General features: G+C 36.2%; 1 protein-coding gene across 1 annotated transcript in view; it reads right to left on the bottom strand.

The window, feature by feature from the left end:
* Positions 1-11,454: 11,454 nt before the first annotated feature.
* Pspc1 (paraspeckle component 1) overlaps positions 11,455-16,119 on the bottom strand; it is a 65,534-nt gene continuing 60,869 nt past the window's right edge. The window contains exons 8-9 of the mRNA XM_052733123.1: positions 13,955-14,124; positions 11,455-12,026 (exon numbers count right to left, since the gene is read on the bottom strand). Coding sequence (XP_052589083.1) covers positions 11,841-12,026; positions 13,955-14,124 — 356 coding nt within the window. The 3' untranslated portion in view covers positions 11,455-11,840. The remainder of the gene's footprint in view (positions 12,027-13,954; positions 14,125-16,119) is intronic.

Raw genomic sequence — 16,119 nt, 5'->3', positions numbered from 1 at the left:
TACATTTATTTTTAATGTATGTGTATATTTTGCCTGCATGTATGTTTGCAACATGCACGCAGCTGTTCATGGAGGCCAGAATAGAGTGCTGGATCTCCTGGGAATGGATTTACAGACGGTTGTAAGCCATCATGAGGGTGCCTGAGACTCAAACCCATGCTTTTATCTGTTGAGTCATCTCATCAGCCCGAGGATACTATTACACAGAAAGCCTTTTTATAGTTTTTTAAAGCCCAGTAAACCATTGCTAAGCACTTGCTTGCAGTAAAGGAGCAAAAGGTCTTCTTTTAGGGCTCTACTTCCATTGTTCCTGAACTTACCTTTCCCATTAGAAACTTGTGGAATACCATGCATCTTCAGCTCTTTCCTGGCAACAGTCTACCCAGCTAAATTCACTCTGAATCATTTACATCAGGAACTCAAATACTTCCTACTGTCATTAAATGCCCTAACACACATTAAGAGAGAGAGTGTATGTATGCACATGTGCTCGTAAGCGCACATCCGAGGTCTCTCCTTCCTAGAGCATTACTATAAACCCAGCCAGTCTAAACTTTAGCTACCTAAAGACACCTACGTGACCTGTTTAAATGTTATCATCCTAGTGCATTCTTCCCAAATTTCTCAAAAGAAGTAAGTATTTGCTTCCAGGTTTTCAAAGTGCTTTCTTTTTATTAGTACTATGCATGTACAAGCACCTGTGCTAGGAGAGAAGAGGAACTTTCTGGAGGCTGTTTTCTCCTTCCACCATGTGTGCTCTAGGAACAGCAGACTTGCATGCAAGCACCTTTACCCTCAAGCACTTTCTGTATCCTTCATCACTGAGTACCACTCTCCACATACCACTAAACTATAAATCCTAACAACAGGGACCTGAGTTTGCAGATTCAGGTACATTCATTATAAAATACCACACTTGTGCTTGAACTGGTATCATTCATTAATCAAACACTCAGGAAGGACTTCATAGAAAACAAAGGTAAATCACTATGTAATGGATGAAATTCCTACTGTGTTAGGGTTACTGTGTTTTTTCTTGTGATGCTGGGCACTGAATCGTGAGCCTCAACTGCTAGGCAAATTCACTACCATTGAGCTATATTTCTACAATTTCTGTTGATGCTAGTTTTCTTGCAACAGGGTCTGGATTAACTCATTTCAGCCACTGTGTAGCTGAGGATGACTGAATTTTGTGATCAACCTGCCTCTCCACACCTGGCTGGCCTGGTATTGAGATGGAACAAAAACAAAGTTTATACATGTTTAATAGAAATTTTGTATGACAAATCCTTCTCAGGAACTAAATATACACATCTTTTACTGATATTATCAAGCAGGTAATAAATACAAGTAGTAACAGTAAAAAGAATATAGCGTAACTTACTTCTAGAGAACTGTGTGCTCCAACCCCTTCCCTGCTCTATGGCAAACACCCACTCTTTTGCTTAAAGAAACAGATCTTACACAAATTCAAATGCAAAATGGTAGCTATTTAAACTGCTTTTCTTGTTGCAGGGCAGGGAGCACAAGAGACTTGCTCATGCTCAATAAATCCTCAATAATTGCTGTTACACCCCAGCATGGAAAGTTCAACCCTGTATTAGCCATAATTATAGTCTTACAGAGTGGAATTCTAGGAACACTGGTCATGAGATAAAATTTGGGGCAAAGTCACTGTGTTATACGAATCCTGTCCAGTACATGATTATTTCAAGTTTCCAAAAGCAAGAGATAAGACTACCCAAATAGTTCGACTGAGTCCAATATATCCAATTATCAACCCAACAAATAGCTAATATAAGCTGTTCGGCATTTTTATTGATATTAGCCTTTATCTAATTTAAATACTCAATTTTCTTAAAAAAAGAACTTGAATATGGAAAGTGAAGGTGCACAAACAGATTTAAAAACTCAGTCTCACAGACACACTAGGTCCAGATACTCACTCAATAGCCACACAAGGCACCGCTGGCCAGTGCAGCTCAACCAAGCTCCACGTCACCCAGTTACCTCTTCACAATTCACTCTCCCAGCAGTGACTTCTTTCCTTCCAAGAACTTTCCATTCTCTTATCTGGCTGCCATTGCTTCTCCCCTTGCACCTACACGGTAAGCTCTTTCCATGGCATTTGCTCTTCTCAACTACAACACATAAGCCCATGGGGGTCCCTGGGAAAGCACTGGCCCATACACCCCCACAGATGAAACCAGAACACCTAGGCAGCAAGGCGCAACAGACCAGCCCTGGGAGGTCAGTTCTGAACTAAGAATTTCAGATATTGCTAACATATACTTAAGTGCTTAACATATACTTAATGGTATACCAACTTATAAAAACATAAGAAGAAAATTGGAACAGTTTACCTTTATACTCCATTAGTCCAATATCCCAAAGCAACTCACATTAGGAGAACCATCGTTTCTAACAACCTATGGAATACTGCACCCACTAAGCGGTCTCAAAGGGGGTAAGAAACCCCGAGACTTAGTTTACTTCACTACTATATCCTGCTGCAAAATTAGTAAATAAACACATTTTATTTCAAGGAAGAAATTATGAATATCAATACATGTTGTTTTCCAGAATTTTTTAATTTCCTCATTTTTAGAAAACTGCAATGGTTCCAAATAAATCTTGACGTGTGATAACACAGAGTTAAGCAACAATGTTAATTTCCCAGCTAATTACTATGAATAAAACTAAATACCAGAAACATAACAGATGTAATCTAAAGCTTCAAGTGCTTAACAGTAAGTAGTTTGAGGTTGCTGTAAGTACACATGGGGAACGGAGGAAAAGCATCTTTGGAATCAGGAGATTTCAGTCATCTTCAGGATGGCGAACACAGTTCAGGCTGTTAGCTTTTTAAATGTTGTCATTAGGACCAACGATCCAGCTTGGAAGGGACTTGCCTACACATCAAGTGCCTAGGTTGGCCCCCAAGTATCCCCTCCCTGTTTTACAGAATTGTTATGTCTAAAAGTAAAGAACTAACTTTTAGAGAGATTCAACTCATTTTAGTATGACAAGATCCAATCATTTCTTGAATAAAGAAAATTATCAACAGGTAATTCACTGTTTAATATGTCAAGGAATTTAGTAACTGTATAACTTACTAGATTTAGAAAAGGGTTTTCTTCTTGTGAGTCTATATGAAAATAGCTCATTTGGAAACAGGTTCATTAAATTAGCCAGCTTTGTGTAGGAGAAACCTATATCTTAGTCCTGGGATTCCAAGAGCAAGAAATTGCCTCTTAGACAGAAAAAGACAGGGGAAGCATGCCTTTGTCATAATGCTAAAACACTAGAAACATGGGGCTGGAGAGACAGCTCAGTGCTTAAGAACACTGGCTGCTTCTTCAGAGGACCTGGGTTCAGGTCCCAGCACCTACAGGATAGTTTACTACCAACTAACTCCAGTTTCAAGGAATCCAATGCCTCCTCTGACCACCACTGGCAAAAGCACAGATATAAATGCAAGTTAAACATTCACATACATAATTTTTTAAAAAATTTAAAAAAAAAAAAAAAAAAGGTTATACAAGGAAAGGACAACTTTCTTCATCGCAGATAAAACAATCATCACAGAGTCAATTTTTTCTTTAATTAGGAAAAAAACACAAAATGCTTCAACAATTTAAACTTCCTAAGGAAATTTTTGAAACTCTAAAAATTCTATGCAAAGGTGACCTTTGGGAAGCAAGGCAAGTATATGGATTCCAAATGAAAACACGTTTCCTACATGGGTTGTCTTAGTACAAATTGACGTAGGTCCATCTGATATTACAATGCTCATACAAAGTCTTCACTGTTTGTTTGTTTTGAAGCAGGGTCTCACCTTGTAGCCCAGGCTGACCTTGAACTCTGCCTCCAGACAGCTGGACTACCATATCTGGTCAGCCTTCATTTCTGAAACAAACTACTGTCAATCTACTATGGGCTCTCATTACAAATCAATTTAAAAATTTTATACACATAATTTTGAATTAACTTCAAACACATAGATGCTGGTCGCAGAAATAAATAAAATTACTTATTTTCCTCTTGTATTCCTTGATGGTTAACATGACTAATGAAAAATAAGGCCAGAAAATGAAGATTGTTCAGAATACTTAATAGACTTAGGAAATGTGATTATCACAGTCAACCGATTACTAATACAGCAAAATGTTATCATTCCAGGCATGTTTACCAGGATGTAAACAAAGACTAGAACAGTCCCCAGTGCCTCTTCAGCTGGCACTAAGGAAGTCCAAATATATCGACACCAAAGCTGACCTGTTGGGTTGTTTTCTCACTAATACTGGTACAGGTGAGAATCAGCAAAGTCAAATCTTAATGAGACTTTCAAAATATATTTATTTAGGTGTGTACGTATGTGCAGAAGCACATGTGTATGGAGACAGAAAGAAATACTTCAGATGCTGTTCACCTCCGCCCACCCAAGACAGGATCTCTTACATGGCTCGGAGCTTGCCAAATAGGCTAGACTGGCTGACCACCAAGCTCAAGGGTGCTTGTTGCTACCCTCCTCACAGAATGCATTTTTCTACACATCCTCTTCATTTTCATTAAGAAAGTTTGTTGCTACACTCCTAACAAAATGTATTTTTCTACACATCTTCATTTTCATTAAGAAAATTCGTAGCCAGGCAGTGGTGACACAAGCACGCCTATAATCCCAGCACTTGGAAGGCAGAGGCAGGCGGACCTCTGTGAGTGTGAGGCCAGCCTGATCTACAGAGCAATTTCCAGGACAGCCAGGACTACACAGAGAAATCCTGTCTTGAAACCTTCCCTCTTCCCCCCCAAAAAAGGTTTGTGAACACAATAAAATAGAAGTTCAAAAAAAGTATAACAAACATGTTAATCTAATACGAAGCAATTCAGAAGCTAGTACATTTTCTAATAAAAAAAAAATAGATCTGGCAGTGCTTGTTGACTGTCAACAGGGGAAAATACTTATGGGTGTATTAGATTGGTAGAGGACAGGAATCTTAAACAACCTATAATATACTGAGATATTAAGTTATGACCAAAATAAAATAAAAAAATTACATAGCACCAAATGCTACTCTACCAGCCAGGGGATCAAATCCAGACACAAGTGCATGCAGTGTATTCCACCGGCCAACCCTGAACCCGAGTAACAAAGTCTTACCCATTATCCAAGCAGGATCAACAAACCACCAGCATCAGTATCACGTGAAAACTTGGTACATAGAAATGTGTGCTCTTTGGTTCTATAATTTTACTGAAAATCAGAAACTGAGGTGAAGAGACCAGAATCTGTGTTTATGGAGCCTCACAAAGGTTCTGTGTTCATAGAACCTCACAGGGGTTCTATGCTTATAGTGCCTCACAGAGTTCTGAACTACTCACTCTAGAGATTCAAGAAACACTGACTGAGAGGAGCAAATGATCATTGGGGATGTCCCATAGAAGGGCCAATGTTCCCACTGTTTCATCTTTTTAAAAAGATGTTTATTTTTAGGTACATAAGTGTTTCATCTGCATGTCTGTACACCACCTACAGTCTAGTGCCTACAGAGGCCAGAAGGCATCAGATCCCCTGGAACCAAAGTTACAGCTGACTATGAGCCATCAAATGGGTCATCTGCAAGGGCAACCAGTGCCCTTAATGGCTGAGCCATCCTTCCAGCACCCCACTGTGCAGAAACTCTGTTTGACTAAGAAAATGTCATGTATAGACAATTACTTCAATGATCATTTTCATTCTGCTACATTGTTGGGCCTAAAACTGTAATAATGTGTAAAATATTCAAATTCAGTTATATGTAAAATTTTCTAACCAGTTGAAAGAACTAGCAGAGGTTAAGTAAATTCTGGAGAAATTATTGCTACTGCCAACACCAAAAAGTTCAGAAATTACTAATAACTACAGAATGACTTGAGATTCAGTTTAATATTTCTCATTCATAAACATATCACTTAACATTTAAATCTAAGAAATCTGTGAAATAATTATCTAGTAATTGAAAATAGGAAAACAATGAGCGCTAATTATGATACCAAAATGGACACGATATTTTATGTATTTTGCATGAGATTACATAAGATGTAAAATTCATTTACAAAGGCATAAGAAAATTAAGATGTTGGTAACCCATAGTCAAATACAGCAAAGTTAATAGGCACAGGACTTACACAGCTCTTTGAAAACCCAGAAACATGCAAAATTTCATTTAGCTTGTGGACTGAAAAATATAAAGTACTTTTCTTCATAAAAGAAGCTAGAACACAGAAAAATTATTTCAAAGACCCAGTGAGGACAAAAGCCTGGAACTCAATGAATGAATGTGGTTTCTGAAGTTTGACACTCACGTAGCTTACATGATATGTTCAATACATAAATTTAATATGTGACTTTATCTTTCACAACATGAGCCAGAAAAGATTTGGTGAAATTATCAATGCTAAAGTCAAATTATCAATGCTAAAGTCTTCAACACTGTCAAAATTGCTTATACACACCATTTAAGAAAGTGCCCCATACATTTTTCTTACTGACTGAACCTTAAAATATGGGAACAATGTGTTCAAGTTAAGTATGCTTGCACTTAATTCTATACAATTCTACTAATTCTAGTCTTAATTTGGGATCTGAAATACCTCACAGGGAACTGAGGTAGTTATATTCTACAAGACAGGAATAAGTGCCACTGTAAATATTAAGCAGCCCCTGGTAGCTTGTTTTGTTTGTTTCAATAAGACCTCATGAGAGACCTGTTTGTTTTATCATATTTTATGTGTATGAGTGTTCTGCCCGAATGTATGTCTGTCTGTGTACCTTGTGGACCTGGTGACTGCAGAGTCCAGAAGAGGACACGGAATCCCTGGAACTAGAGTTAAAGGAGATTATGAGCTGCCATGTGGATGCTGGGAATCAGTCATAGGTCCTCTCTATGAGAAGCCAGTGCTCTTAACCACTGATCCATCTTCCCTGCCCCTAGTAGTTGCTTTTTAAAACAAAAGACACATTGAAAATGAACAACTCTGACTTAGCCTTCTTTAAGTGACAAGATATCTCTTACAATCTCCTAGACAGGAAACCAATAGCAAAATGGTTATTTCAAGCCATACAACAATATGTCTGAAGGGATCTTTTTTCAATATGCACATATATCTGAATACTCGATACATTGAAAATTTCTGTAAGTCAAAAGGAAAACAAAATATAAGAGAAAATACGGCATTAACTTCACATGTAAACAACAATGAAGAGTAACTTCTAGAGGTAGTCATAATCTAGACATGGTTTTATAGAAACAACAGTCAACAATCCCAGGAATTTTATGTGTCTTTGAAGTTCAAAGCTTCATTCATTCATTCATTCATTCATTCGTTCATTCATTCATTTGGCTTTTTGAAGCAGTTTCTTTGTATAGTCCTGGCTGTTCTGGAACTTGCTCTGTAGACCAGGCAGGCCTCAAACTCACCCAGATCGACCTGCATCTGCCTCCTGGGATTAAAGGCATGTGCCACCACTGTCCAGCTTAAAGCTTTATTATTTAGTGATCAGGAAACCACCCCAAAACAAAAAAACCATTATGCTTGTGACACAGAAACAGTGCATTTGATACTTAAACAAAAATATAACTTTCAATTTCTGTAAACATAAAATAATTTCATACTGAGATACATTTTGATTTTACATATACAAATTAATGCACTGTATGAAGTTGGCCTAAAAACGTTGGTATTTTTAGGAAATGTAAAATGTTAGCCACATCCATTTACTCCCCTCCACCAAACTAAACCAAACCAAAACCTTGCCTACAAATAGCTAGCTAGAAAGTAAACACAGGGAAATAGTAACTTTTGTATCCAAAAGATAAGCACCTACTGCTTTCTCCTGACAGAATTGTTTCCTTTTCATTCAGTGGTACTGGAGAATGAACCCAGGGCCTTGACTGGGCAAGCACTCCACCTAATAAGGAACAAGCAACCATGAAACCCTGACCACAGGGCATGGCTTTTCCTTATTCTGTTTGTCACATGACCCTGGCTGCCTGGCACTAACAATACAGTCCAAACAAGCCTTTAACTTGAAGCAGCTCTCCTGTCTCAGCCTCCTGAGGACTGGGATTACACTTGACAGGACTTTGGTTTATGAACTTTATTAATTTTTGAAAGATTTTATTTTTTAGTCTTTTTCTTGGGTGTTGGGAGGATTACATCTTCTGTACCCGATGTGTGAGGCACATGCAGCCAGAGACAACTTGCCAGAGACAGTTTTCCCCTCCCACCATGTGGACGCTAGTGCTGGAACTCAAGCCATAGGCTTGACAAGTGCCTTTATCCAATGAGCCACCCTGTCAACCTTAAGATTGTATTTTAGTATCTTAGAGTTCCTAACAAAATTAGTATAACATTTCACCACCACTCAATTCTTCTGGAAGCTTCCTCCATTTACCCTGAAGAACATATCCCACATATTTTGTATTGGCATAAGAGTTTAATGTATCCCAACTGGTCTTGTATAACCAGTTGTGAAGCTAAGGATTGTAGAAACACCGTCCAAGAATGGAGTCATGTGAGTAGAATTCTGAGTGTTTGTGAGAAAAAAAAAACGCAAAGAAAACAAAACAAGAGTCTCGTGACCTCAGTTCCTTCAAAAACATAGAATTGCTCTTGGAATGTGTTTCCCAGGTGCAGCAGAATAAGTTTACTTCAGATTATTCATCACAACTGGCTATTGTTATGTGTTTATATGCCTGTATGGAAAAAACATGTTTCTGCTACATGTGGCTAGTCTGTCACACATGATTTGTCCTTGTGATTGTACTTTACTCAGGTGACTCCACCTAACCTTCAGAGTATAAACTGTCTGATACTCTGAATGAAGTTGACTATTGCGTGAGACCTTAGTCCACCTCATTGAACAGCTCAAATTCCCAGGTCCCACTGCCTCTAGAGAGGTAAACAAAGGATGAAGAGTTTTTCTTTCTGCCTAGTATCATCTGACACTGAATTTCAATACTTGAAAGGTTTAACCATATATCTGATCACATTCCTTCTCAAAACTTCACTCATTTGAATAACATAATTGCATTCTTTTTCCCTCATTAATAATCTATGTTGTAACTGTCAATTTAGCTTCCTGTTATTAGTCATTCACAGTGAAACTTAGCAATACCAAATTTACATTTAAATATCAAGTTACTCTAGTATTCAACAAATTTCTGAGTAAACTTTAAGTTACAATTTAGTGTTTGAGAAACGGGCCAAAATCTTGTCCTTGTCCATATATCCTATTGCTAGTAAATGCCACTCACAGCTAAGACAATCCCCCAAATATACTGATGCTTTTCTTTTAAATGGATATTTCCCTGAATGTTTGGAGATGAACATAGATTATAGAAATACTCAAAAATGTCAGAGTAAAATTTACAAAATACAGATAATCCAAGCATTTTTAAAACTACATCTGTCAAGAAGAAAATTATTGTGTTAACTTACAAAATAAAATAAAGATATTCCAATAAAATAATTATAAAATTGGATGTTCCTTTATTTTATATTAACTACAATCAGCACATCCATCCTGAATTATGTAAGACTTTAAACTTGATTATTCCAAGACACAAAAAGAAGACTGCAGTATTAAAAAATTGAAATTATGTCATGTTAACTTTGCTGGAAAGAATTATCATAGCACATATGACAACTTCACATTAAATTAGAAAAGCTAAAACTATTTTCTATACTGAATTTTTCCTACTGACTTTAAGCAAATGATATTCAAATCATCTGTGGTCTGCTAATTGAGAAAAAAATTTAATAAAACAGCTGTAATATAAAAAAGCACTAACAACTGAGTAACCAGGAGTTCATGGGGCGTTTCACGTGACTCTTCTCAGGGAAACCTTCTAAGTACAGGGTTTTCTTGATGTAGGGAAGACTCTGTAGACACTTTTCTTGGAGCTAGAGTTGAGCCTGGACACTAGGCTCTCAGGAGATTAGGACAACTCAAATGTTCTTGAATGAATCACACAACTCTGAGACAGCTTGGTACTGACAACCAGATATTGAGCATCTCAGAATCTTAGTTCAGGACTGAGTCAGATACACTGGTGCAAACTGCTGAAGGACAGTACCAGAGACCGTTGAAAATAGTCTTAAAAAAAAATCACTTAAAAGTGCAATTAAGAACTCATTCCCAAATTATTGTTACAAGTTAAAACAAGTTCCACTCCCCATCACCTTATGCTTATGAAAAATGTAATAGAAATTAGTCTGGCTATTATTTTACAATTATTTCAAAATCATTATTTTCAAGTAATTGATAAAAACAAAGCTTCTGAATAGTCTGAGTTTTTTTAAATTACTTCCACCCTGCTGCTGTGTCTCAAAGGAATACAAACATGAAATGGTAAAATAAAATATTATTTTGTACAAAAGGTTACATCTTAGTCATACTTTACAACCAATTGCTATTATGTATGATTTAGACTGACTGAAGTTATCTTTCCAAGACATACCTTCCATCAAAAGCAGGCAGAAACTATTTACATAAATACCCTCTAGCTCAGAACACACTACTCTTCAGAGAGGTGTTCTGTAAAAGGACAACATACAAATACACAGAAATTTTATGTGAGAAATACCAGCTATGATCACTGGCTGATCAACTGGATACGTTAGAGAATTCATATATACATATGAAATTTTAAATAAACATGGAATGAACACCACAATATGGTATCAGTTTCTCCCAAGTACTGAAAATAAAAATTCAAAACCGGTCTTTCCTAGAAGAATCTAATCAGTTGTTATGGACCCCTACCAAACGGGGAGAGTGAAGGAGACCAGCACTTGAACAGTATCACTCAAAAATGAACAGTACTAACATCGGACTGGACAGACCTAACAGAAAGGAAGTATTTCAACACAGCAGAGTCACACGACCTTTTTAAACACTTCTGGAAAACACGAAGAAATGCTTAAGTGGCTTACCTAACTATTCAAGAATGCAATCAAACCCACTTTTCAGTGCCATTCTAACAGTACTGTCTGGTTGGTTGGCTAGTTAACTGGTTGGCTTAAAGCTGAACACTCTTACAATGATAACTGGGGAAAATGTAGATGCTGACACTGAATAAATGATAGCACAAGATTAAAACAAGGAATTACTTTATAAGCAAGAGATTTACCTTCAAACATTTTTTTTTCAAGATTCAAAAGATTTATTTGGAAAAATCAGCACAGAACAAAGATATCCTTAATAACCTTTCTCAGAATATATGGATAGTCAGAATCTATATGAAATGTAAGCAACAACTCTAATTTTACACAGTATGGATGGTTTATACAATCTGAATCCCCATGCCTCCCACCCACAAACACACTACACTATTTATCTCCATTGACATTAGCTTTCACTAATGGTCTGACTTCAGGGTTACTTGAACAAACAGAAAAGCAAAATCATTTCCACTTTTTTTTTTTAAGCTAAAGTAACTACAGCAAGTTTTATAAGGTCATGAGGGAATACCACTAAGAACATTTTTAAATTAGGCAAAATCATTTCTTTATTGAGTGAGATTAAGTAACTACATAGGTTTAGTAATAATGTGGCATAGTTATCCTTAGCTAAGATCACAACACATTTCAACATTCACAATGATGGGCATCTTTATCACTAATCTAATCTACAAAGCTTATGAATAAAGAATATACAAAAAACCTCAAGTTTTACAAAAGAAAAACTTCAGTCTACGTACATTAACAATAAAACCATTTTTCCAGGTAACAGACAAAGTGTAAAGGCATACCATTGAAATTGTTTTTCTAAATAGTCAGGAATGAAAGAATATTTAGTATCTCCGACGCTTATTAGGGCCTTCAAAGTTGCCCCCTTGACTTCCTCTACCAAAGCCACCAGGACCTCCACTCACAGGACCCACACCACTCATTGGTGCCTGTGGGGTTTCAGAACCTGTTCTATTTCCCATAGGCGAACCCATCTGGGACGGAGGTCCTTGAGGAAACCTATCATTGTGCTATAATGACATATAGTAAAGTCCATTTGGAACACGCCAAAATATAAGTGACAAGAAAAATTGGCAAAATCCCAAGTGGTGGTGTCAGGAAGTTCAGCAGAAAGTCCAGCAGAGTCAGGATCAAACATAGAAGGAAGAAAGGAGCAATTTAATTAGTTCTTGTTTTTAAAAATAATAATAATAATAATAATAAGCAGCATCTGAAGATTTACAAGTTGCTAATGGTACACCCCACTTGGTGAACAGAACTGATTCTGACATAAGCAAATGCCTCCTTATGCCCAATCAGTATATAATACTGCTCTGATCCCCTCTTAAAAAGTTTATACTACATGAAACTATGATGTAAAGAAAATATTTCTGTTTTGCTTTGTCTGCAGCCCAGGCTGGCCTCTACCTTTAACTCCCAGGTGCTGGGACTATAATATAAGCATGTGCCATCAAGCCTGGCCAGAAAGACATTTTTTAAAAAGAAATCAGAGATGTAAAACTGAGGAGCAGCATCATACTATTTTTAAAGTGAACATTCCATAAACTTTAGTATCAATGCTTTCAAGACATAAAGCATTAACAACACAAAAAGCTGGGATTTAATATGGAGACAAAGTGCTTTCTTTAAGTTTCAAGAACTGTTTTAATAACATGAATTATTAAGAGCACATTAAACATCTGAATCGTTTATTCTGTGAAACTTTACAATAGTTAATCTCAAGTGATGAACAGAATTTTAAGTGTAGGAGTAAAAAGGAAAAAAAGATGACATTTAAAATAAATTTAAAATTTTAAGAAAATGTGTAGGAATATAGGTCAATTATGTTTATGTTACTGCTAATGATTAGATGCTAAAGAGAAATGTAACCAACCTACTAGAAGTTTCAGGGTTACGCTGTAAAAATGCTACCTCTCTCTCCTAAAGGACAAATGCATCAACTGCTTTACCTGCCACCTGTCTGTCCTAGACACTATGACCCTGCTTTTTCACATCCCTGCACAATCAATTTTAAAATGGTATCAAGAAAACCAGTGCATGTTTCAGTTCTGCAATGCACATTGTATTCCCTTCAGTCTCTTCCTGATCACCATAGAGGTAAAATGATGGCATGTCTAAGTTAACTGCTAATGCATTTTCCTTCTTAGCCATCAATGGAACACTAACCATTAGTTTGGTAATCCCCAAACCAAACAGCCTTTTTGAAAACTAGGTACCAAGTTTCTTTCTCAGAACAACAATCAACAAGCATTACATGAGGAAACCTTGTCCTACTAGAAAGGCTCAGAAATGGGAAGGGGCACCTGTCCTGCTAACTCGTATACAAGGATAACAGAAATTACAACTGAGACAATTAATTTTCAAGGTTTACCCATACAAAGATATCTTCACACTCTTGGATCAAGACCAAAAAACATCTTTATTTTAAATTTAGTAATCAAAGCAATCAGTACTTCTAAGAAGAGAGGATAACAGTGTACCTTTAGAATGTTTTAGAAAAATAAAATTTTAGTGTTAACTATTTTCCAGTGAAGAGAAATGGTTTAAAATAATTACAACATGTTTTCATCAAAACTAAAACCTATATTTTCACACATAGAATTTTGTCTCCAAAGGTAAATAGTCCACACAGAAAAAGTACAATCATAAACACTTAGCATTACATGCATATATTCAAAGATGGAGATTAATTGTCGTGGCACATATATTTGCTCTATACTGAGGTAGCAGAGTAAGCAGTAATGGCAATACTAACATCTGGCCACTTTAAAATTGTCTCAAATAAATTAAAACTTAACAAAGTTGCTTTCTCATGCTGGCTGTATATCTATACTGCCAAAAGTAACAATACCCAGTTATGTTAAGTGTGAAGTTACCTTTGGGGCAGAAAAAGGTTTAGTTATGAAATATAATCAAAATAATTTTAGTGATACGTTACCACTGCGCCATTATCTGGTATCATTGGAGTTCCCATATTTGCAGCTCCTTCTGGTCCCATGGCAGGACCAGGGCCCATTGGTGGGCCAGGTATAGTTCCTCTGTTGTTCATATTCATACCCATCATTGGAGGAGGCCCTTGGGTACCAGCAGGTGCTGGGCTAAATGCATCTATGCAAAACAATCTACACTTAGAGCTGACCTATCTTAGTTTAGTGAACATTAAAAACTTTACAACTCATACAAATCTATACACAAAACTATCATCAAAATAATTTTTCTTCCTTGAGAATGGAATGCTAAACCATCAACAATAGAGCATTATATACACAGTAAAATTCTTATTAAAACAAATCTACAAATAAGGCCACTGTCAATTTTTTAGAGCAATTGAGACTAAGATATTCAAAGTTTCAAAACTCAGAAATATTAGGTGTAGCTTATATTTAAAGAAAATGACCCTTAATAATTCTACATTCTACCAGCTTTAATAAATAGTAAAGGATTGGCATTCAAAAACCACACTTGCTTTCCTTAGTCACAGCTAAAAATATCAGCATATAAATACAAATAAATCTTAAGAAGGAAAATTACTCCAGGGAATTACACAAAGACAGCTGTAAACGAATCCCTTGGCTTTTACATAACTGTTAAATACTTTCAAAACTTACCAAAGAATGGATTTTCAATTTTATATTAAATAATATAAACAAAAAAAAAATCTTACTAACTTGGATGAAACCACGTTTTAAAACACAGTTACATCCAAACAGACAAAATGATTAGGTGGTACTTCTAACAAGTTAAATTCTGAGAAGAGAGAGAATTAGACTTCTAATTTGGTCATCAAGATATCCACCTGTGTCATATTACAATATTGTCTGAGCTGTACTCCAACATTTATGGTAGTTTCAAATAAACCATTTGAAGGGATGATTTCTTTAACGTGTGTACACTTATTTATCATAAAAATCCAAAGACAAAAACTGATGCCAATATAGAGATTTCTTCTACTATTTCAATATATGGACCATTTTTCAGATATGCAGAGTTGAGTTTCTTGAGTATACGTAAGTCCATCGCACAATACCTAATGCAGCTGAACACTACAGCGTCAAGAATGAAGGAAGTCACACTCCTTACTAACCCATGATGTCACATGCTATTGCTCTTTGAACTCTAATTCAAGAAATAAGCAATTTCAAAGGAAAGAATTTCCTTAATCCTAACATATTCTTTCTAATTAATCAACACTTTAAAGCTAACAACTTCTACTTCCTAAACATGGTTATAAATATATATGTGTGTGTGTGTGTATGTATTATATATATGTAATATATATATATATATATATATATATATATATATATATATAAAAACAGAAATAAAAGGCAGATGGTATCATCTACAAGCCCTCTTAGTTCAACTTTTCATGAGAAGAACAAATTAAAGGTATTTGTTTTACCTCATTATTTAAAAAGGAGGGTAGATGGGTGGCAAGGCCTTGTTTGTAACCTAGGGGGCTTGCTGTCATATCCTCCTGCCTCAGCCTCTTTGATGCCATTATAGGTATGAGTTCCCACCACCAGCTCCCTTCTCTTCATTAGTATATAACTGTTAACCTTGAGGGTTTAGACAGGTAATGATACAAGTCGGAATATGTAAGGTAATACTCCCAGCTATCGGTGACACAGAACATTATTTTCAGTCTTGTATCTCCTACCTGTACAGTCTAGGAAAGGTTGGCATTATCTGGTACTTCCACTTATAATACATCAAAAATGATGCTGCCATGCTATCAATAGGACTTGTGTGCTTGCAAATACAGGGCCTTGAGCACAACCACTGAGCTACAATGCTAGCTCATTTACAAAACTTGATGTGCTAGGACAGTTTTAACAACTCAACAATTCAACGGGATGAGAACTGCAATAAACCATCAAGTCTAACACTGACTGAAGATTAAAGAAATGGACCAGACTTTAGGAGAGTAACTGCTAAAAGGCATATTATGGTTTTCTAATAAATGTTGTAAATTTCTAGATTTCTCCTGAATTAAGAAATAAAAAAGCATATCCTTCTCATAAAGGTATTAATCAAGCAAAAGAATATTTTCAGAATATTCTGCACTATCAGAAAATGCTTAAATTTTACGAGTCAAAGTTG

Source organism: Peromyscus californicus, unplaced genomic scaffold (genome assembly GCF_007827085.1).
Source record: "Peromyscus californicus insignis strain IS unplaced genomic scaffold, ASM782708v3 Scaffold_12__1_contigs__length_115047231, whole genome shotgun sequence".
NCBI classification, from domain to species: Eukaryota; Metazoa; Chordata; class Mammalia; order Rodentia; family Cricetidae; genus Peromyscus; species Peromyscus californicus.
The sequence above is the reverse complement of the archived record's forward strand: the minus strand, read 5'-3'. Positions and strand labels throughout refer to the sequence as shown.